The sequence below is a fragment of the Cupressus sempervirens genome, chromosome 5 (genome assembly GCF_028749045.1).
Source record: "Cupressus sempervirens isolate cs-2001-9-10 chromosome 5, ASM2874904v1, whole genome shotgun sequence".
NCBI classification, from domain to species: Eukaryota; Viridiplantae; Streptophyta; class Pinopsida; order Cupressales; family Cupressaceae; genus Cupressus; species Cupressus sempervirens.
Genome location: NC_143122.1, coordinates 691,422,583 through 691,448,398, shown reverse-complemented (window position 1 = coordinate 691,448,398; position 25,816 = coordinate 691,422,583). Strand labels below are relative to the sequence as shown.

Here is a 25,816-nt window from a genome sequence, read left to right as displayed (position 1 = left end):
CAAGCTCTTGCCGCCTACAAGATTAGGGCTAGAATAATTTTTCCAATAGAAAAATAGTAGCCAATAGCTTTTACAATAATAAGGTCATTTTTGGGTTCAGGGGCACTGTCCCAAAAAACCCTTGTAGGGGTGTTGCCCCTCAACTTCACCCTATATAGTGACAGGGAGTGCACTTGGGGCATTGCCCCAAGACCCTGCAAGGGACACTACCCAGGACCCCATAAGTGGCTTTGCCCCCAAACCCTCGTAGTAATAATCTAAGGGAAAAAATACACCAAAAAAGTGAGAGAATAACCTCCAAGTCTAATTAGGCTCCACATCAGAACAATCTCCCACTTGGACACTTATCAAACTCCACACCAATAACGTTCCACTTGGAAAATATTCATAGCACTAAAAAAATTGTAGCTTCCACTAGAATATCAAACTACACTAGACTTTGTTGTTCTTTTATCTGTTTAGTTTGGAAGATCAACCAAAGTTGAAGAGGAGTTCAACTTCTTACTTCTTACTGCCTTGGTAAACATATCTACCAGATGATCTTTTGTATGCATCTTCTCTAGCTTCAACCATCCATTGTCCAAAACTAACCAAATGAAATGCTACTAAAATTGTATGTTCTTTGTCTTTGAATGTAGAGCAAAAATATTCACGAAATGAATGACACTTTGCCTATCGGTCAACAAATAATTGTGCCTCTCTAGGTGTCCCAATTCTTCCATGAAGAACTAAAGTCATATCATCCCCTTGGTTGCCTCTATAGAAGCAACATACTCTAGCTTTGTAGTGGATAAATCATTAACCTTCTACAAATGAGAAATCTAACTCACTAATTTAGGATGGAGGTAAGAAAATATTTAAATCTAGGTTAGTTGTAAATGGATTTGCACATAAAAAAGCAGTGATTTTGAGGAGATATTTTCTTGTGTTCTTAAAATAAATTATATTTGTATCATTTTAAGTATTTTGACTACTAAACATTTTCATTTGGAGCAGCTTGATGTTAAAATAGTCTTTCTTCATGGTGATTTGGGTGAAGAGATATATATCATTCAATCAAAGGAATTTAAGGTCATAGGTAAGGAGAACTTAGTGTTTAGATTGAAGAAATTTTTATATGGCTCGAAGAAAGAACCTTGACAATGGTATCTTAAATTTGATAGTTTTATGAACAAGCATGGTTATACTTGGTCTTGTTGTGACCATTGTGCTTATTTTAAGAGGTTAGATGATGGAAACTACATTATTTTATGTTTATATGTTGATGATATGTTTGTAGCTATGTCTAAAATGGATCACATGAAGGGGTTAAAAGAACAGTTATCACATTCATTTTCTATGAAGGATTTGGGGATAGCAAAACAAATCCTTGGCATGAAAATTTGCAAAGAAAGGAAGAATAGAAATTTGACATCGCCTGAGGTTGATTATATTGAGAAGGTGTTGCAATGTTTCTCTATGGAGAATGCTAAAATTATCAACACACCTTTATTTGGTCATTTAAAATTGACTAAGGAAATGTGTCCAAAGGCACCAGAAGAAGAGGCTGAGATGTCCAAGGTATCTTATGCTTTAGTTGTAAATGTATGCTATGGTATGTATTAAACCAGATATTGCACATGCAATGGGAGTTGCTAGCAGGTATATGAATCACCTTGGGATCGAGCATTGAAATGTAGTTGAATGGATTCTCATATATTTGAGAAGAACATCTAGTAAGTGTTTACATTATGGAGGCTCTACTACTAAATTACATGGTTATGTTGACTCATATTTGGCAAAGGATATTGGTATCAAACATAGTACTACAAGTTATGTATTTATTGTTGGTGAACGTAGTCCAAGGATTGGGTGAACCACATTAAATATTTGTGTCATGTGATATTGGTTATATTTGCATGTAATTGTTATTTCTATCCGTGGTCAATCCTAACAATAGTTCTACTACTAGTCACTTTGATAATCTTAAAGATAGGAGAAACATGACACACACTAATATAAAGAATTTTAGCAATGACACTATTCTAGTACATTAGAATAGTGATGTATTTCATTATTCATTGATTCAATATGAATTTTTTTACACCAATATATAAAACCTTTTCCATTGAAAAAGATATTCCAAAAATGATTATAAACTACAATTGCAACCTATGTATTAACTACAAACTACCATTATTGCAGATTTTATTATGGATAAACACTTCGATGTGAACTTGGACTCAAAGATAATTATTTGCATATAAATCTGACTACATGTGTTCCTATTGTGATAACTAAAGGATCCTTATATCATGGATCTCTATTTCCTAACTGATACAAATTAGCCATTTATTCCTGATATCAAAGAAATAAATATGGAGATTATTCTCCTTATTTCATGAAATGATTAATTAATCTAAAATTTTCTATGTTCACACTATTTTATTCCTTGGATGCAACTACGGTACATATGATGATCTGCAACTTCTACAACTGACTACCAAATCAAGTTGTTGAGAATGGTAACATTACCTAATCTTCCAATGATTGAAACCATTCTATAACTCTAAAAAAAATGGTAACATTCCATACAATAACACATTTATGTTTTAGTGAATGAAATCTCCTCCTCACCTTGCCTCTATTATTGTAAGTGTCGAGGATTAAATACGCACACCAAAGGAGGAAGCTCTATTTTGTGTAGGTCAAGTTTCATTAATAAAAAATGCATGATTAAAAAACTATTTCCACAAAAAAGTAAGTTATTTTTGGCACATAGATGACAATAATAGATATTTTTGAGGGTAGAAAGAGTTGAGAGTTGTATAGTGTTAGGAGAGGAAAGCCTAATCAAAGTTACAAAACTAGGAAAAGAGATGCAGTGACACAACATAGAAGTAAAGATCATACCTCTCAACATCACAAATCTTGTATGTTTTGTATATCTATAATATGTATGCTCTTAGTATCATGCAAGATAGGTTTGTGTAAATACATCTTTTTTTAAAAAATAATTTTGGTGATTGCTATATAGCTCTCTACTTTAGTACTAATCTCTCTACTTGACAAGTTTTTGCATGGGTTGGGTTGGGTATTCATGGAATGATTATCAATGTTATCTCTATTTTCGTTGGAACTATTATGAATCCTCATAATAGTCATTATTTCTAGGGGCACGCGTCTGCTTGATTGGAAGTGATTTCATCCTACTTAGGAATTTATGCCAAGGGGGCTTACCCTAGTTTTTTTGGATATTTGTCGGTGGATAACATGATAGGGGCTTGGTACAATGTGTACGGAGTTAAATGCAAGATTATTTTTCTTCTGACTATTTAAATAATAGTTACCCTGTCTTGTAAGACTTTGGTGTAGATAAATACTAGAGGTTTTATATGTATGCACGTATGTGAATAAAAAGTGATCCTTTTATGGAACTTTAATGGACCTATAAGAAATGCATGTTTAGGAATGTTTATCTAATCCATTTCTTATCTGCTATGTTTATAGACTTTATTTAAAGATTAGAGAAATAAAGGCATGAAGAAATTTGGTATATGTTGCGATGTAAAAATAAATGAATATTGGTTAGAGATAATTGGTATGTATCTACTTAGAAAGATTGAAAAGGATACAGATATAAACTAATGAGGAAGCAGGTGAAATCCTAATGGAAAATTTCTTATTTAAAAGAAGAATGCACAATCAGAGGGACACAACTATCCTCTATACAAATTGCACCATTGACTAAATTTGAAAAAAATGAAAACACTATGATTTTTTTTTGAAATTTTCAGCATTTGATCTTCATGATCAGTATATTTTGTGATAAAAAACAACAAATTTTTTGAGAAAACTTCACTATGTTTTTGTGAATCTGAAAAAAAGAAAATCATGTTTAACTTTTTTTTATCTTGGGTGCATTTTGTTTGTAGATTAGCCAGTCGCCAAACAAAGTGGAAAAATGTCATAACCAATTTTGGTGAAATATTTAAAGCAAGAATCATGTATATGTTTTCCTACACTAATTAGATGTATGTAGATTAGTACTAAGTAAAGTGGAGAGGGAACACATCTTAATTCATGGGAAACACATCTCAAGTGTATAATGCATGGCCCATGCATCTCATGTGCATGGAAGGGAAGAAGAATAATGGCTCATTTGTGTATTTGGCCCCCATGATGCCAAAATATGTTAGTTGTGCATGCAAAACTAACAAAACAATGTTTCCCTCAAATACAATGCTGAACCCAACATAGTTTCCTTGATTTTTACCTCTTGTCTTTCCTTGATTCTTATGAAGGCATTGATTTGGCTAGAATAAATGTGCAAGCATAAATAATTCATAATCTACCCTTAACATTTAGGCATCTTCTTTTATTTAAAAAGGAAAAAATTGAAAGTAGATATTGTTGAAGGATATTGAAGCAATATGATTAGTCATGGAATATAAGATTAATCACTGATTATGTTTGAGCCCTTGGCAATAGTTTCCTTATAGACAAGAATTAATAATGATTTATAATCATTAACTAATTGTAACTAACCAAAAGTTTTATAAGACTACACATTTGAGAAAGACACCTTTCTTAAATAGTGTGCTTTTGGCAATACAATGTAAGATTATCTTTAAAAGCCAAATCTTTCATAGGAGTTACATAATCTTACAATCTATAATATTCTACATAAGCAATATAACAACATTATCACTTTTCCTCTCACTAATGTGAATGTTATAGATAATTTGATTTTTCCTAAGCAATATGATAAAAAATCAAACCTTACTCACTATAATGGTCATTAATTATATATCGATGGTAATATTTTATGCCAACTATTTGTACTATACATCAATAAAAATCAACAAAAGAGTAGTCTTCCGTGTCTTCTATCTACACTCTCTTCAAGCTCTATGAAAACTAATCTCTTCTAAAGAGGAAGAGAAATACAAAGAACAAAGGAAGAGATTAGCACCAAAAATTGAGTTGTTAACATGTTTTAATAAAACTTCGAGTTTGTTGTATGAATTTAAGTGTAGGGACACTGCTATATTTAAGTAGAGGAAAATTTCTTCTTTAAATTTATCATAATAGGGATACGGTTCAAACATATCCAACTATCTACATCATTGATATATACTTTTTTGACCCCTTTTCTAAATCAATGGGTCTAAGTATTGGTACACATTGTCTATGTCATACACTCTATTATTGAGGACAAATTAACATTACAAACAAAATTATTTGTGAAGCAATAGTTATATGGTTATTCTGGCTACAATTCCATGTCTCCAATAATTACTATTTTTAAAACTTGACATTTTTCTTTATAGAAAGATAGTTTTAAAAGACTGTAGTGTGAATTTGAGATATTTTAGAAAATTTTAAGATTTGATTATGTCTACATCTACTTTGTATTAGTTTAAATATGTTAGAGAAATTTAATATTTATCTTAGATCAAGTCATGAACATCTATCAACGAATGAAAAAAATATTACTATTGTCAAATAATTTTTATAGTTGGATATGCACTAGTAGATGCATATACAAAATATAGAAGAATGGAAAATGCACATTATTCTTTCATAGATTGATTTAAAGAGATGTCATCTCATGGAAATCCATGATTGTAGGATATGAAATAGATGAATATATTAAATATTGGTTGAACCAAACTTGTAAATAAATGGAATTGTGCATTTTTAGATGCATAGTTCTAGATTTGATAGGATTATATTAGTTGGAGAGAAAGAGTTCCACCATTAACCACTATGAAAAGTTCCATTTGTTTACAAGTTTGAACAACCTATATTTAATATATCCATTTACTACATATCCTAAAGACATACACTCCTTGTTATGGAATGGGCATGTTCTATAGATGGACTAGGGGGTTGTATTTGTGTTGCAACTTAGTGCTGTTAGGAAGTCATTAAAAAATTATTGGTGCCACCTATTGTGTTGGAGAGGAAGACTTCCACCATTTGATAGGAAAAAAACATAATATATCTTCTTAATGATTACTCGAAAATCATGCTGCAATATTGGATATAAATGACTCATTTGGTGGTCAAAATTGGTGATGGGTTATTATTTCATATAATCCTTCAAAGAGATGTCATCTCATGAAAATCCATGATTATGGGATATGTAGTAAATGGTATAGGTTGCTCAAACTTGTAAAAAAATGGAATTGGTAATGGTAGCTATCATAAAATATTTCACAACTTTTTTAGCATGCTTTTGGGAGCTTTGGAATAGGGTATGAATATCAAGAAAAATATAGTGCTTAATGGTGGAAGTCTTCCTCTCCAACCAATAGAATCCTATCATTCCTAACAAATACTATCACCAATTCTATTTTCTTACAAGTTGGAAGATACAGGTGGATACTTAGAAGTTCTATTACATTTTTTTTCCTATCAAATGGTGGAAGATTGGAATCATACTTTAGTTCATACATTGAACTAGACAATAGTTAATAATAATCTAAATCATACATTAGGCTGAACTTTTATTATTTCATAACAAAATTGAGTTGAACTTTTATAACTAGGGCAGTTCATAATAATTGAACTATTCTAATTATAATTGCTAGCCTTTAACTAATCAAATTATGAACAAATAGTTCATAACAAAATTGTGATATATGAACTGAAGCATGATTGCTAGCCTTTGACTATTCCAATTTTGAACAAATATTTCATAAGATTTTTTTAATTTTTTATTTTTATAAATCTGTATTGACCTAATTTAATTTTATTGAACTTTATTATGAACTATTCTAATCATACTTCAATTCATACATTGCAATATTTTTACGGACTATTATAATAGTTAGTCTAATGTAATTGAGATTTGTCTTGGAATTGAATTGTAGAACCTTGATGGTCTTTGAAGATTTTACATTGCACAAGTGTCTTGTTCACTTTTCTTCTTCTTCTATTTGAAATCCTTAATTTAGATTACATAAGGACATAAAGAGGCTTTAACACAAATTACATAAAATAGACATGGAGCAACCACATGGCACAAAAGGGGATATTAATACTCCCAAAACTTCTTCCTAGTAGGTAAACCTCATCATAATTGATCAAATTAAATAGAAGCAAAACTTTATTTTATTATGTTCTATTCTTCTTTGAATTTGAGTAAACTTTTGATAGTGTTAACAATGTTTTTTTCATAGATGGATGGTCAAGGAAAAGAAAAGGAACTTGTGTCATTCCTCAAGGAGAGCTCTGATGAGGATGATTATGATGCTATTATCTTAAAATCAGTTGACCTAATAAGTAGAAATGAAATCTTTAATAATTAAAATAGTTTAATAATTATTTATTTTTTATACTATTTTATGTCATTAACTAAAATATGGACATGTTTTTTCTATCAATTTTTTTGCATAATCATGAGCCTTGTTGCCTTATTTGAGGTATTTCAGGTGGTCTAGGTGACACCCATGTTCTATCCCCTACCTGTGTTTTCCATTGAATATATAGACATGAATGTTAAATATTAACAAGGAATTTAGAGTTATGTTGGGGCAAGGGTGGGCTACTATTGAGCTTCCACCTTCATGTAGTTGGCCTTGTTAAGTAGAGAATAGTAAACTATTCTTGAAATAAAGAAAAGCTTGATACTTGATCACCTTCTCAAAATAAAATTTTAGGTCAAAAATCCTTCACATTCAAGAGCCCTATTAATGGTCAAACTATATTATAGGATCCAATGCTCTCCACATATCATTTAGATTCAAAATTCCCTTTGTAATCCTTAGATTTAACAACTTTGATCAACTTCTCAACCTCTAACATTTATAGCCTCTCCTTCTCCCAAAGGATTCTACTTTTATTTGACAACATTTGATGTACACGAATATGGGACTTTCCAAGATTTAATGAAAAAAATCTCTAAAAGGTTTTCTTTCCCACAACTTTCCCAATATAAACCCAAGTTTTAAGTAACACAACACAAGTGCCTAATCTTTCTAGTGACCTATTATGAATTTGATGGTCTTGCATCCCCAAATTAACCCAAATAGTCAACCAACCAAGTATCAAGTATCTATTCCCAATGAAATATAAAATAACTCTTCCTATTAGTCCTAATGGTGCTAATTAGGCCTCAAGCAAGTATGATTAATTCCTTTGTCAAATTTCTTCCAACTCAATCTCAAAATAAATTATGGATATGAATACCCATTTCGATTCTCTATGAAATACTAAACATCTCCCCTCATTGTTTTGAATAGAAGCCCTCAAAGAGGCTACTGTACTGGTTTTTAAGCCTAACATAGGGTGCATTTACAAAGGAACCACTATGGATTCTCCTCCCTAAACCTTTCTACTTTAGAACAACTATTAAAATATCTCCAATTATAGTATTCTTCAATTAATTTGGTTATATGAGTCTTCTAGGTACAAAAGCCCCAAATCACTTCTATGAAACCCTCAAAACTATGGCATGTTCAATCTAGGCCTCCTACTCACAATCTTCACCAAAAAAAGTCATCCCATCATCCACTCAACATACACTAAGTCTTTCTTGAACATAAAAATATATCCTTCAATGGCTAGATTATCTATTGCTGCTCCTTAGCCATGAATTAGTTCTCTCTCCAACTCACAAAATGGTGATCACTAGCAAAATGATCCTATTCTTCATGAAAAATCATGTTACCCAACTTTCCCAACTAATGCAAATTAATTTGAGGGTATTAACAATTTGTTTAACAGCCTAAAACAACTTTCGCTCAAAAATCCTAGTAATTTTTAGAATTTAAAAAAAGAGTGAATACTTAACTTACAATTTCATGCTTTAATTGATTCAAGATTATTACCATTTTCTTAAAATTAAATCTAAGCTAACTAAGACCCTTACATAATGTTTAATTCCTATGTAACTATAATTTGAAAGCACTAAAAACCACAAAAGTGTCTTCTAATTATGTCAATTTTTTTCTAATTTTATCAAACTAAAATTTAAAAACTAATTAAATTTATTTACATCTTTTTCAAGTTTGATATTTCTCTTTTTCCTGCCTCATAGTACACCAATAATTTTCAAAACCCATGTTGAATAGTTAGAGATCAAGCCAAAAAATTGTAGGAATGGTTGTGCCAAAAGAGCATAAAAATCACTGGTGCATGATCATAATCATTTTGTGTTCTTTCTAGCATAATTATTCTTGCATTTTATGAATTTTAGCAAGAACAAAATTGCTTACTAATCAAGTAGCTAATCCAAAATAAATTGTAATTGGTTGAGATATGTTTAAATACATTATTTCAAATGCTATTAAATGTTATGTGTTTATGTGCTACTGTTAATGAATGAATAGGTGTTAGATGTTATCTTTGGATATTATGAGATTAATTTATGTATGGTCATAATTTTTTATTTATTCATGTGATAATGAAGGAATGATATATTTTATTAATGGATGACATATTGAATTTTAAATGCTAGTAGGGAATTAAGAGTTATGCTGGTTTATTTTTGGTGGGGGCGGGGTTGGGGGGTGAGAGGCAATTGAGCTTCCACCTTCGCATGGTTGGCCTTGCTACATAGAGAATGGTTTCCTACTATTTATGCATTCTCCTCATTGCATCAGTTTCAGTTATGATTCTTGCATGTATATCCTCCTTCTTTCTAATGTCTTATTTATGCATTATATTGCATGATTTTACTTAATGGTATGATTTTCAAGTTGGCCTCAAGTTTTTATGTTAAATTTTGTTCATAAGAGAGCTTGTTTTAGCTTACACTGGTTTTAAACATTGTTGTCACACTCCAGCCATATGGATTTTGGGAAGAATAATATAGGGTTCCACATCAGTTGTTTAACAAATTTTTTTACATTAGTATGGTACTTGCAAAAGAAGAAAAACATCATTTGATAGTGTTCCATTATTAAAAAAGATGTAATCTTGATTGATAAGGTGAAAGATTAATCCAAACTTAATTTTGTATATATTCTTATCTTCTCTCCTCATTATTGATATTTTACATCTCATTATTATCCATTTCAAACTTTGTTAGTTTATCATTTGATGAAATTGATCTTTTGTATGGATGATTATCAAAGAGTAGCACTCTTTTGGCTTCACCATTTGCACTATGCTATTCAATCAACTATTTACATCCATTGTTTTTGCACCCAGAATTTAAGGTAGTCTACTTTATCACTTGTAAGTATAATTCTTAAACACTATAAATGAGCACTTTCCACAATAGTTTCTTTTGATTCTATGGTTCTCTTATACTGTGAAATGACTAGTCTATTTACTCATATTTAGCCAATGATATTGTAATTTTTAAAATTAGCTTACATATCCATCTGTAATTTATATGAAACCTTATTGTTCTTATAAAATTATCTTCAATATGTTGTTCTACTTGACATAGTGTTGGAATTGATATATACATATAGCATGAGACAATAACTTAGAAAGGTATATGGATTGAAGCTATTTCAAGAAAGTCACCTTAACATTATGTTTCTGTTAGATACCCATCGTGGAAGAAAGCTTCCACCACAAGTAAAATTAATAAGTATAGTTCAAAATATACAATGGCTTGTTATAGGGCAAGTAGACTTAAAAGTCTACCAATGAAAAGATACAATGAAGTAAAATATGAATGCTTCCCCCTAGATCCAAGCTTAGTGTTTTGTTGTCAACTTATTTGGATTGCACATTCCAAAATTTTAATAGCACTTAGTAGGGGGAGATATTTTTTTATGTATCAAGTTGTGGCACAACTATAGTAACTTTGATGAGTAGTATATTTTAAGATTAGGAAAAAGACTTGTTTCAAAAGTTCTTTGCAACTTTTGACAATTGATTGGTTATTGCATCATATTTCTCTTAGGAAACCATTTACATACTACATGTAGCTCATAATATAATGTAAATTCTATTATGTCTCATGGAAGCATCTACCTACCCTTTCCATATACTTAATAGTAATATGTTTTTGGTATAACAAGAAAATCATTAACATCGACCTCTGTTTCTTTGATGAAAATGTTCATAAATCTATAATTTGTGCTTTCATGTTTCTTATTATTATAGATATTCTTTGAGCTTACAGACAACACTAGTGCTCTTTGTTGGAAGTTCAATGACCTATCTATAATGTAATTGTATCAGGCAAAAGAATTTGAGAATTGACAATATTTGTGTCAGTAGTTGTATAGTATTCTACTACCATAAACCACTTTTAAAGGTTTGACTTAAAAATTTCATAAATGTTATAAAATAACATGCAAGTAATTAGTTGAGGAATATTGATTGTACAAATGACAAATATCTAGGTCAAAGTCACATTTTTGAAATGAGAATCAACTTAAAGTCTTATATAAATGTCTTTAAGCTAACTCTCATTTCAATATTGTGACTTTAACTTCAGTATATTCCACATGTATAATTAGCACTCCTTATCTAATCATTTGCATGTTATTATAGAACATGTTTGTTGTAAGTCAAATCTTTAAAAAATGATTTATGGTGGGAAAATACTATACCACTACTAGCATACACATCAATTCCCAAATCATTTATCTTACATAATTATACCATGCACACATCATGAGAATTATGATAGTGATGTAATAATCTTTGGCGTGTATTCAATTGACAATTCCATACACTCAACAATATTGTCATTGTAACTTCAACTACTTGTCATCACAATATCATCATTAGCCAATAGATGTTCCAACAAGGATGCCATGTAGCCTTGATGACATCATTGTCAATATTCTATCATTCAAGCTAATCTCATGACTTTGACTTCCCCATAGTCTATTGATGGAAGTTGTCATCAAGTTTCCAATGATAGTGAGTCCACATAAAAAAATTGATGCCTATTTAGTGACAATAGATTTCATTTTTCATCCAATGAATGTTTGTTGGTTGGAGTGACAAAGTGTCATTCAAAATGTATTAGTGTTTGATAATCTTGAAAAAGTAGCGAGACTAGAAAGAGAGATTGGTAGTAAAAGATTGAATATATGTAAACTACTAATTAAACCAACCCTACAAAACAATAAAATATAGAAATGATAATAAGAAACAATATTAAAAAATACATAAAAAATGAATGGTGCCTAATGTATTATGTTGTTTCTCTTCGTTTGTTTCAAGTGTGCACTCAATTCTAATTCTAACAACACTTAGACTCTAAGTCGAATATGATCAAATAGTATGATTTCTAATTATTGTGATGACAAAATGATATATGTTTGATGTTAGAATGAATGATTTTAAACCTGGATAAGTTTGATACAAAATTGTGAGAGAGAATATGAAGAAATGAGGATTGCTTATATCAAATTTGTGCTTAATATCGATGGTCAAGAATATTAATAAAAGAAATCAAGATTAATAGATAAAAAGAGATGAGACTATATAATATTTTGGTAAGTTTCTCATTTAACTCTAAACATAGAGAGAGAAAAGGATGGTAAGAATGAGAAGATATTTCTCATTTTTAGTAGATAAAACTTCTGAAAAAGAAGAAGAAATTTCTTAGATTTAATCCTATTTTGTTTAAGATAATAAATTTTAAAAAAGAGATATTTTTAAGACTACGAGGGTTTTTTAATTTCAAAATTAATAGTTCCTATAAATTCTTTTTTATGATTTTAAAAGATTTGATTGAATTAAAAGTTCAATTAAAATAAAAAGATAAAATTAGCTAAAATTAAGTAAAACTAATTGGATGTTGAAATTGAGAGAAACTGAGATGAAGTTAAATTAAATAAATGTAATTAAGAGGAATGAATTAGCCAATTTAAATAACCAATGCTAATTACTTAAATTATAGAACTTTAGAAATAAAATTTAATTAACTAGTAAAGATTAATTAATTAAAGGTTATTTAATTAAATAATATTAATTTTTTAATTAATATAATTAGATTGCTTAAATGATTTGAAGATTGGATTATAGATAAATAAAGATGATTAATTAATAATTAAATAATATTTAATCAATAGGGAAATAATTAGCAATTTATTGTTAAGTCACAAGCATATCTAGTTTTGGTTGTCTACATTTGCCCCTCTTTGATATATATTTTTATTATAAGTGTTTTATGAAAGTATTGTATAATTAGGTCTTGCCTCAACTTGCCATAATATAATACCAGGTAGATTGCATGCCCACTAGAGAGATTGTTTGTGTAAGAAAGACATGAGTGACCTCTTGATAAAAGATGAGAAATATTAGATGAAATGATGAAAGAGAAGAATAGTTAGTAAAATGTGAAGACTTGGTATATGATGAATATTTGTTTGACAAAGATTGTTAACAAAAATGATATTTATTTTAACGAAGGACCCATCATGTATAAGACTAGTGCCAATGTCTAGTTTCAGGGATGATAAACCTTATGCAAGACAAACAATCTCTTCTTTCAGGAAAGATCCATTGTCTATAAGACATATTAATATTGGTTGATAAAATTATTTTGTTCAATAAACAAATTAATGGATTGAGTGATTTGTCTAATAGAACAAATGTTAGTGAGAAGAATGAATTAGCTACAAGAAGAATTAGAAGAATTGAACTTGTGCTTTTAGCTCAGACAATGTATTGAGTCATTATTGAATATTTATCATAGATCTTCATCATTGTACTTTATCAAAAAGAAAGAAATATAAGTGCAACAAAATATTGACCATCTAGATGTTGCTATTCTCTTTGAATAATAAGGAAAAAATAAATAGGCATTGTATCAATATCATTTTAAGGTTTTGTTAGATCATTAGTGTGTGTGATTTCTAGATGCATAATAGTGCTTATTGCATTCACCCTATATCATCCTTTCCCTATGATGTTATTGAAACACTCAACATACAACAAACAAAGAAAACCAAGCTATGAACCATCATATCCTTTCTTACCACTTAGCAGCATCCTGAAGTAGAATAGGACCATAATTATGAAAGACAAATCAATAATGGGATGACATGTTTGGCTTTGTCAACAACATTATCAATAATAGACTATCTTGATTTAATTGATAGATTGATGTGTCTTAGAAGAAGAGGTTGAAAAGGGATAAACAATTCTAGAGAAAAATAATCTAAACTTGAGAAAATCAATATAGGCACTACAAAAAATTCCTTAACTAAGATCCATTTTTTATTAATAAAGAACCTATCCTGTTATAGGCAATAAACACTTCCTCAAATTAGTTGAATTAATCATCCCATTTGAGGGGATACAATAAAATAGTCTATTAGAAGATGTATAATAGAAAATAATGAGCAATGCTAAGATGTAGGTCACTCGCCAAAGTCCAATTATATACATTAAAGTACAAACCCACCGTTAGACCAATTTGATTAGCACAACTCAATATGAAAGGGTGCTAATGCAAGATCTAGGTAAAAGGGGGGATTTGAGTATTAAATAACATGTGATTATGTGATGTGATTGATATGTCAATGATGAAAGAAATATAGATTTGATATATATAAAAGAAAGTGCAAGAAAAAAAAAAGGAGTAATGGACTCACCTTGAAAATAGGAAGAGATAAAGAGGAATGATCTAATTTTGACTTTTGTAGAGATGTTGAAATCAAGTAAAACTTTGGATCTAGAACTGTTATGCCTATAACTTATGTTTGTAAAGATCTAAAACCCAAAGAACAATGCTAACTTGGTCGACCTAGTCTCAGACAATGTTAGAAAAGTCAATCTAGTCCTTTCAACTCCAAAATTAAAGAAACTCTATTGGTTCTAGTATTCTTGAATTTAGATCCAAAACTATGCTACCTACTCCTACACATGGAAAAAAAATGGAAAAAGGTTGTTGAAAGGGGCGATAAAAAATTGATTAGATTTGTGATAGTTTTGTGTTAGTTATTTGTTAGGTCTCCATATTTTGTGACACCTTGTTTTTGACATTGTTCTCCATTTTTCCTTCAACTCCTTCTCCATTTTCATGTGAGATTTTAAGTGTATACTGGGTGTTTATGAGTGAGTCAATACTATCCACATTAGATGAAGGAAGAGCCAAGTTAGGTTTTTTGAGAAATTTTATGTTCAACATAATAGAAATTATATGAGAGTTTTTTGGATTGTTATTTATGTAATTTATCTTTCTAGAAATTCTTAAGTTCTTACAAGTGATTTAGGATATTCCAACATTTCTCTCCCAATTCTAGTGTCCACTTGGATGGAGGTGGCTCGTTTAGAATGGTGATATAATACCAAATTTTAGAGTATTATTCAACAATTAGATTGTAAATTTTTAATGGCAAGGTATCCACCACTACCACAAGCTTCAAATTTTAAGTAGGTAGAAAATACCAATCATCTACATTTTTTATTTTTCCTTTTCACCAAAGTTATCTCATTCCATTTCTAATCAACCATTTTCATGTTTACCCCCAAATCACCACTATTAAAATATCCCAAAAATGAGAACATTGAATTAATAGTTGATCACACATGTAGTAATAGTCAATCATTTTTTTGTTTTTTTGGTTTGTGATTAGCTCATTTGTGCATAACTATTGGTGCGTTTCATAAATACTAATGGGATATTTGGGTACAAAAATTGACATTTTTTAGGGAACAATGATAATTGCAATAACATAGTGGGTATCAGGTGACACTTTTGAAATGTTGTCTTTTTACTACATTGTGCTCAATGATCTCTATAGAGAAATTCATGAATACCAAAAAGCTGAAACCTTAGTTTTGATCTCATAACTCACCTAATGAAATGCACTAGAAAAATAAATGAAACTGGCAATTTAAGACTACTATGTATGTGACATTGGCAATAGTTAAACAATATATCTTGCCAAAAGGGCACTTATTTTTTGCTTTAGAACTTTTATAGGACATCTATTTAACTAATGAATCATCCTCCCATTCAAAAAAGGTGTCGACTATCCTCCCTACAAAATGCACCAAAAGTCAAACATTTTTCTTTTTAGATATTTGAAAATACAATAATTTTTACTCAGATTTTGTTGTTGTTTTCAATTACAAAATATTTAGATCATAAAGAACAAATGCTGAATTTTTTAAAAAAAAAGGCATTAAATTTTCAATTTTCTATACATTTTACAAGGAAGATAGCAGCGTCCTTCAAAAAAATATTTCCATGTGTGATGCAACAAGTGAACTCCACTTCCCACTTTATAAGGAAAATATAGTGGAAGGAGTGAGTTTTCTGCATTTAATCTTCACCATCAACATCCCTTGCTTATGTGTTAGAGCTGGCAGCAAATATGAATTAACAATGCCAAGTGAAACCACCAGGATTCCAACTTTATTTCCATATTTGTCCCATTAAGTTTCAATTTTCATATTCTTTCACCTTATTTAAAGATTTATGGTCATTCTTTTGCCTCTTATTTCAAGCAATTTTGGTTGTGTACCTCTTTTGGCCATGATTGATATGAGATGTAGACTCCACTTTCCTCTTTGTAAGGGAAAGCAATGATTATGAATATCAGGGTAAGTTTTCCTCCTCCCACTAGATGATTTCCTATCGAATATCATGTCAAAAGTCATTGAACAATGCTAAAGAATCAAGTTGGGAAAAAGAGATGGGACAACTTCATCAAAAAAGCTAGAGATTTCTGATGATGCTTATTCTATAAGGCATGCTTCGCTATTTCCATCATCTACATCAAGAAAGATTAAAATCATGGTCTGCTTTTGTAGTCCTTCTTGATTGATACTTTATTGTGAGATGCTTATTATGTTGTGATTTTCTTGATGGATTCTATGATGATCACATGTCTTGGAATTATGGGTAATTCTAAATTATTTGTGGTAACTATTGTCTGTAGCTTGCCCTTTTCTATCTTCTTAATAAATGCTTGATTATGGAGCTTGCAAGTGCTATCTTTTGGTGAGGTGTCTTTTATCCTTTGTCGTTGGATGGTGGAATCATTATTAAATTTGGTTTTCTTTTGTAAGTCAAATTACTCATCATAGCTAGTGGGAACAATGGTCTTTTTCTTCTCTTGTGGCTAGCCATTTTCAAGAATTTTTGAAGGGATTAATTGAGGCTATGTACGGATAACAATATTTAGGCTTTTCTTTTCAATGGTTGATTGGATGTATTTTAGAATTGTTGGGTTCTCTTCTTTCTTTACTATAGATGTTGGCTCTTTTTACATTGAGGTGGAAAGAAGATGTTGAGTGGGAAAGCTTATTCTAAGTTAAAAATCTTTTGATAGTCCCTTGACTGTGTCGTAAGGGCTAGCCTCCATTATAGGTTGGTTTAGTATTATTAAAATATTCCTCACATTGTTTGCGTACTTTATGTTAGGAAATTATATGTAACTATCAAAACCTTTAATTTTAATGATTTTTTTAAAGATTTCAATAAATAAAATTTGCTAATTAATAATTATAAATAAAGTATCATTCAATAATTAAAAATAATTCTCCATTTGTACCTCACATGTATATGAATAACTAATTATATTATTATTTTTTCCTTCTTCAATTTGTAAAATAAAACAATCATATTTTAAACATTTATTCTTTTTTTAATTTTCCCATGACTAAGTTAACCCTATATCATATTGGAAAAATGCAAAATAATGATAATGACAATTATGTAACATCAAATTGGAGAACAATACTAATAAGTTATTCATATTTATGTTTTTTTCATTTATTTGAATATGCCCCTTATCAAGCTTCTCCATAATAAATCTAAAATAAACAATATGTGGGATGTTAACTAATCATTTTATTATAAAAATAAACATAACATTAAGATGAGTTTACTAAGGCAATCTTGATATTTTTCAAAGGTATCAGTTAAAAGTCATGTCGGAAAAGAAATTATTTGCACAAGAAAATAAAAATCTTCATCATGCTCGATGTGTTTGATATCAAGGATGTTTGAGATGTTGTATGAGGGATTACGATTAGGGGCAATCCTATCAAGCTTTTCAAGAAGAGACTTGTGCGATTGACTCCTATTAGCACTTACCTCTCTTATCTGCATTGAGCTCTTTTGATTCCACTAGTAGCTAGCTAATAGATTCTTCCAATTGAGTAGTTATTTTTGGAATTATGAACTCCAAGCTAGAATGAAGATTGCTATAATTTTCACAAATACAGAAAGAATGAAAAAAACTAGAAAAAAAATATGATATTGAGATGACTAAACAATGTATAAAAGCCTTTTTATATTAACATAGCAAGAGCCTATGGAAGGTATAGAAGGTGCAATATCTCCAAATGAGATGCAAACTCAACTATCAACCACAAGGATTAATGCAATCTAACAAATATTATATGACAACTAATATGTTTATGTGAAACTTAAGAAAGAAGATTATATAACAATAATTTATTTTAACACTCTTTCAAATACAACATATGAGATAAAATACAATATACAATATCATAATGATAATGGGTCCCAGCAACTAGACCAAATTAGATACCTAAATATAAAGAAGATTATAGAACAATAATTTATATTAACACTCTTTTAAATACAACATATGAAATAAAATACCATATACAATATCATAATGCTAATGGGTCCAGCAACTAGATTATATTTGAGGGTCCCAGCACCAAATACAAGAAAAAGAAGAAAGCCCCATCAAACAAAACTCGTCTCCAAAAGAGATAATACCATATAAAAATTGAATAAAAATAGTTACTTTTCACACAAAACACGAACAACTCCACTTTCGCTACAATTTGGCTTAAGGTACTTCTTTCTGGTTTCCTCTCCATGAGGGTTTTGATGGCGGTTTAGCAATATATTCAGCTTGAGCAGCTGAACTAACTACAGGCTGAATTTCTTCATGATCTTCCATTATCAAATTTTCCACCGAGAGCGGCGATGATGTAGTCGCACTTCCTATCAATCATGTTGATTTTATCGCTATAATCAAGAGCAGATGGGTTAACAGGCAGAACTGTATCATGGATCTCATTGGCGATGTCTTGGGCAGATGGGATCTTCATTTGGGTTGCAAGATCTGCCGCAGATGGAATCCCAATTTGAGATGCGATTTTAGCTGCAGTGGGTACCTTGAATGGTGCGATACTGATTTTATCAGCAATATCTTTTGCTAATCTCGAAACAGGAATAGACTTAGATATGCGATTCACAAGATCACATTTTGTGTATTCGTTCAGAGAGAGTTCGCCAATTTCTTGGGTTATCTCTCTGGCAGTGGGTACTTTGATCTTTGATGCAATCTCTTCAGCGCTCGGAACTTGAACGTTTCCACTCATTACAGTACCAATCTTACTTGACATTTGGTCAATGTCTTTTTGAGACAGATTGATTTCACCAACTTTACTGGATAACTGCTGAACCCGTTTTTGCAGATCTTCCAGTTTTGTGATTAGATCTGGGTCCTTGTTTGGTTGATCTTTAAACGACCCAATAAGAGTATGATAGATGAGGTCACAGTATTGTAAAGCTCCTTGAGAAATGTGGACCTGATAGTTAAGAGCTGCTGCAATGTTACCAATGTCAGATGGGAGAGTTTCTGAGGTTCTCACACTAGCAGGAATGTGAAACTCATGACGACAGGGAATTTGTTGACTTGAAGAGGTACAGCGCTGTGTGAATTTTGAATCGAAGTCAAGGCGATAGCTATCAGGCCTGGGCTGTGGGATGAGGATACGGCTATTTTCTTTACTAACAACATTGTAGTAGGTTTCGCCGGGGTTCCAGCCAGCTGGCTCACCATCAACTAGAGGGTTCATTTCTCTGGGGGATGATAAATTGGAATATCTTAAACTGGGTATGCAAAAATAACAGATTGAAGGCTAAACAACTTTAGAGTCCGTATGGTAATTTATCAGAGAGGTGTCTAAGGACTTACTGGTTTGAAGCGGAGTCGTCTTGCTTTCTGTATTCTGCTTCTTTGTCGCAACCGGCTCTAACTTCTTTGCGCCGCACTACAGAAATAGACTCCCTAATTCAGGCAGACGCTTCGCTATTAAGCTTTCTTACAACAGTAGACTATACAGTAACGAAAAAAAAACTGGTGCTAAATGCATAGGAAAGTCTTCCTTATGCAGACCCATTGTTGGAAGTGGATGCTATTCTTTTTATATTCTTAAAGTGGGTTCAATAGTCTTTCAAGTGATATGATTATTTTCCTTAGATTCTTTTTTAAGGTATTTTTTATTATTTTTAAATTTTTTTTACACTTTAGTGAATATCTTAGGTTTTTAAATTATTTTTTGTTGAGTGGGATTATTCATTTTGGGTTGTGCTTTCTGTTTTACCAATCTTTTACTTCTTTTGATTTTTGTAAGCATTGTTATTAAAGTACTACTATGCCTTGTATGCCTCAGATCTACCACATCTTATGTCCTATTCTATGTGCACTACTAATAAAGTGTCTTGGGGGTGGGGGGAGTAGGGTTGATGTTTACCTTTGTGATGTGATTTTTCCTTCCTCAACATTAGCCTTATGATATGTGTCCTAAGTGTGACAAGCCCATGACACTAGTATGTACTTTTTGTGCATCATTTTGTTATTGGCTCCTTGACGTGTGTTTCTTATTGGTCATCCTTTTTAGTTGCATAATATCTCTCCCTTGTCTGCATTATTGGGGGTTTGTTCTAGTTGGTTCTAATCTTTCTTTAGTTTGCTGGAGTAGGCTATGTATACAATATTTGTTCTTATACATTAGGAAAATGCAATGGCTGCAAATTATGCATTTTAGTGAGATGGATCATTTATAATATAAAAATATTTTCATTACTATTTTGGACACAACCTTCCATATTTGATTGATCGTCTCTCGAAGCTTTGGTGTTTTATGTAATCTATATCTTTGAAGTCAATCAGTTACCTTTGTTTGCCTTCTAATTCAAGTAGTATCATTTAAGGGAACTTATGTAGATTGTAGTCTTCTTGACCTAGTCATGTTCTATTTTAGTAGATGTTTTTCAAATTAGTAGTGACTCTTCAACAATTTTTTTAGTTTCTTCATCCTTTACTGGTATTCTTTATAATCATTCTTTTGTTCCTAGTTTTTGGGACTTTGTCTAGTTTGGAGGTTTCTACAATCCTTATCTGATTTCTAATGTTATTTTCATCTCTTTTTTTAGTAGAATTTTTTCCATATGATTTTTCTCTATTTGTCCACTTTACAGAGATTCGATTGTGATTGCTCACCTCATCAAACCATGTTGTTAGGACCCACATTTTCTTTCGTCGTTGTAGTTTCCTTTCTTTTCTTGCATTGTTTGTGGTTGTATCATTGCTTATCTTAAGAGGGGTGTTCAAATGTAGTTATAACTTAATTACTATGTCATCTTGACTTGATCATTAACTTACATTTACTTCTCTCTTAAGATTTCACTTTGTGCAATAACACAACATTTAATAATTATATTATTAATTAAGTATCTTCATTTTTTATAGATTCTTATTTTAAGTTACTTGATTTCCTATATAAGGATTGACCATGTTGTATCTTTTATTTAACTTGTTTGATCTGATAATATTATCTTTGAATTTTTAGATCCCAAACCCTTTCATTATTTTTCCATTCTTCTGGTGGCATGTTAATTTTGCATGTAGGTGATCATGTCTTTATAAAGTTGGACTAGAAATTTATACAATAATAATGAGGAGGATGAGAAATTTATAGCAAGCAACACAATTAATTCAGAGGCAAAGAATCAAGAGACTAATAAGAAAAGTGTTGATTATGGTGTGTCAAATGGCAATGCAACAATTGGAGAAAAGATAGGTAGTGAGACACGTGGTGATATTGGACCTTCTCTCCAGAACCTCGCCTTTGTTGTTGTTTCCATTGTGGTTTTATCTTGTACTGTGCATGAGAGTTCATCTTTACCCCTTAGGGGTTAGATTGTGGGATATATTCTTCAATGTTGTTTGCAATGACTTATGTGCTTGATGAGTTTAGAAGGAGATGTAATTGACAATCAATCAATTCCAAGGAAGAGATGCCAACACAAGAAACTAGAAAGTAATTCTTTCTCAATCTCAGCATTGCATTTACTATTTTATCACTAATTTAAAAATTTTGTTTGTTTTGATTATACAATTTTATTGTTAATTTTTTGAATATAAAATTAACATACATTGTGCTTATATAATTACTATTTAAACTTAATATACTCTATTTAAATTTATAATTGAATGGTAGGTTAAAATTAATAATTTTATAATAGGATTTAAAATCATTCAAGATTATGTGTGTATAATTAAGCAAAAGGATTTCTCTCTCTTTATATAAGATTTTGTTATCATCTATTTTTACAAAGTATGTGATTTAGAATTAATTAGGTTTGTACGTGTTTTTACTAAATAGTCCATAGTATGAGGTTTAATAAGGTTTTTTGTTTTGTAATCATTTTAATTAGAGTCAAATATTGTCTTTTTATATGATTTTAAAGTAGAATAACCAAAAAATAGTAATATTAGAAAATATTAATCATTAAAATGAGTAAATATAATTATATATTACACAATTGGTTACTTTGTTTATCTTATTCTAGCAACATTATTATTTTTAAATATTATATTCTACAAAACTAATATCTTTCTATCCATAAAATGATAAAAATCAAAGAACAAAGTATGGTGATTGTTAGCTTACACATCTAAAAATCTTACAACTATAAAAAAATATTTTAGGCCCTCTAAATGAAAAGTTGGAAATGGTCTAGAAAAATTGATATATTGAAAAATTATTTAATAAAGATATCTCACATAGATACCTATACAAAAAAGATTATGTTTTTCTTGTTTAACTTTTTACATCTATTCTTCATACACATTGCACTCTAAGGTGCAATTGTAAGGGAAGAGACCCAGTAGCCACCCAAATTAACTTTGCACACCTAGAACTCCTAATCCGTATGTCAAAATTTGACAAATTTTTTAGTGTGTAGGTGGCTAAAGAGCTTAAGGCTATGGTTAATGCATTTCCTCATTTATAGAGCTCTCTGTAGAGAATTTGTAGAGTGCAAAGTGGTCAAAAAGTTTCATTTCAAAATGTTCACCCAAAACTCGTTATGCTCACCTCCCAATAGCCAATCAAAAGTAAATTAAAAATTGCACAAATGTACTAATCAGCGACCAAAAATGTTTAAAAATGATCAACTATTAGTACATGTGTGATCAATTACTAGTAGATCTTTTATCAGCTATTAGTACCTGTTGTATTATTTTTTGAACCTTTTTAAAAGTGGTAATTGAGGAATCTACAACAACATTGTATCAATCATTAGACCCCCTACGACTACAAGGTCTCTTCCCCTAGTTTCTATTTCTTATATCCAGAAAAAATATATGTAAATTACAAAAATTGATCTCTGCTTTTTTCAAAATTTCCTATATTCTTCCACGATTTTCTGTTTATTTATCTATTATTCATTAAAAATTAACACAAAATAATTGTTAATACAGATAAATAAAATAAAACTAAAATTTAATAACTGTGAAGTTAAAATAAAGGTAGAGAAAAGCTTATGAATTGGATGTCTTTACGCTTCTCTTTTGTCTTCGACAAGGTGGCTCCACCCCTCACATTTTTCTACCATTTTTCCACGTTGTTTGGTATGAAAGTTAATGTATGCATTTTGATCAATTCTAGTCTTCTTCACCGATGCCTTTAGTTATTATCACCTAGTCTCAGCACGCAAGGATTTTTTGTGATCATATACATACATAAGCAGCAGTCCCAATATCTGTAAGTAATCTATAGCGTCAACAGAAGAGAAGGTAGTGAAATTCTGTAGTGAAAGAAACAAAATTCTATGTTTGTGGTCATTTTTCTTCTCTAACAAGAGAAGAGAAAAATACATAATTTATAACTAAAATCATTATGATGTATGGTTCATTATTATAGATCCCACTTTCGTATATATATATATATATATATATATATATATATATATATTTATATATATATATATATATATATATATATATATATATATATATATATATATATATATATATAATTTGCCAGTGGATAACTGCTCAATGGATAATCAGAAAGAGGGGAAGAATTTATTTCAAGCTACTACTCAAAAAAAACCTCTGGTTAGTCAAGATTTCACTAAACTAAAGGAGTACATAACCAATTTGATCAAGAAAATTGACGACTTGGAAGACAAGTTTTACATGGTTGTGAACTTTTCCATGCATTCTATTGCATCTATCCTTCATCTTCCGTAGGCTCAAAAGGAGGAGAGAAATGTTACCAAGGAGATGGAGACACCTATTCACTATATGACTTTCTAGTAGATGATTGGCTATGGCTCTTACTGAAGAACCTGAACAATTAGAAGAAGGAGCGTTAGCTCCTAGTCTTTTTATTTTTTTGTTTATGTTTCTTAGTAGTTACTGCTTGGCCCATCGGACCTTCTCTGATATTAATCACTAGACTCAGCTTAGGCCCACATATGTAAACTGGGATAATTTTTCATATAATTATAACAATTAGTCATAGTTGTAGTAATTTTAATTACAAAAATATGTTAGTCTAGGAGTTTTTATTAAAAGAAAAAAGAAAAGTTTATCTTATTTAACAAGAGGATCTTCTATCTTAATATAAAAAAATCATAACCATTAACAACCAAAAATCTAGTATCAATTTAAAGGAATCAAATTCATAATTTAGAATCAAGAAGATTTGCACACTAGCTTATTAAGCCAATGGCTCTCTATAGTGACATCAATCGTCAATGTCAATAGTTTAGCAACTCTTCCATGATTTTTGGAATAGACTAAATGATCATTTGAAGGAGTAAATTTGTTGTTTAATATGATTTGGCTTGTTTTTTATATGAGAGTAAGTTTTAGCCACTTTTCTTGACTTCTTACAACTCCAATTAATATTAAACAATAAATTTACTTCTTTAAATGGGCATTTACTCTATTCCAGAAATTATGAAAGAGTTTTGTCAAAATGGTTCCCCTCACAAGAGACTTCTTCCCATCTGTTATGAGCTTTATACCCCAATCTCACCATTATAACTCCCCTCAAGCATGTTAATGTTTTTCCTTTATAAACTCGTATCCCCTCCTTCCTTTGACATGCCATGTTCCCCACTTTATAAATGATCAATTGTACCACTTATTATAAAAAGCCCGCCCATTCAATTTCCAATGCTCCATAATAAGCAACAAACATTCCTTTTGTGCATGCCTTCCATATTCTACCCACATGACCCTTGTAAGAAAATAGAGCTATAGATTATAAACCATTGCTTCAGCATAGCTGAGGTACAATATGGAAGCCTCATTACATGCATTGAAGAATTTTTTCATTTTCACATATTTCATTTTCTTCATTTTTTTGACATGCATTTGTAATGATTCTTGTGAAAAGCATTTTTTAATGATATGTAGTAAGACATTTAAAGAACCGTCAAAACTATTCAAAAGCTAAAATGTTTACATTGAATATTGGTGTCAGTAGACAAAGCCTCTCAGATTAACTAGTTTCATCCCAGTTTAAACTTTTTTTTTTTTTTATCTCTGCAATCAATTGTGATATTAGATTCATCTCCAGATTTGGCCTATGAATTTCAATTGGGTTGTGATGGTTGTGGTCTCTATAGTGCATATTTTCAAACCCCAAACATACAACACCAAAAGAAGTCAAAGCATAATCCATCCTTGCAAAAAGAGGCGAGATGATGAATACAAAGAAAGGGAGTGGTTCTGGAGGAGATCCTTGGCATTTACTAGAATTCTATATTTATCTCGATGCAAGGTATGCATATTTCAATTTTTTTTTTCTTTTGTTCGCCAAACCTATGTTGAGAAGAGATTAATTATAGAAGTGTAATTTTCATAGTTTCAAAGTC

General features: G+C 30.4%; 1 protein-coding gene across 1 annotated transcript; it reads right to left on the bottom strand.

Annotated features, from left to right (window-relative positions):
• Window positions 1-18,441: 18,441 nt before the first annotated feature.
• LOC149557841 (uncharacterized) lies at window positions 18,442-20,057 on the bottom strand. Its single transcript, XM_089832321.1, has 2 exons — window positions 19,833-20,057; window positions 18,442-19,717 (listed from the first exon to the last, which is right to left on the bottom strand). Exon 2 carries the CDS (start codon window positions 19,711-19,713, stop codon window positions 18,796-18,798), a length of 918 nt encoding a protein of 305 aa, XP_089688447.1. The 5' UTR covers window positions 19,714-19,717; window positions 19,833-20,057; the 3' UTR covers window positions 18,442-18,795.
• Between the last annotated feature and the right edge of the window lie 5,759 nt (window positions 20,058-25,816).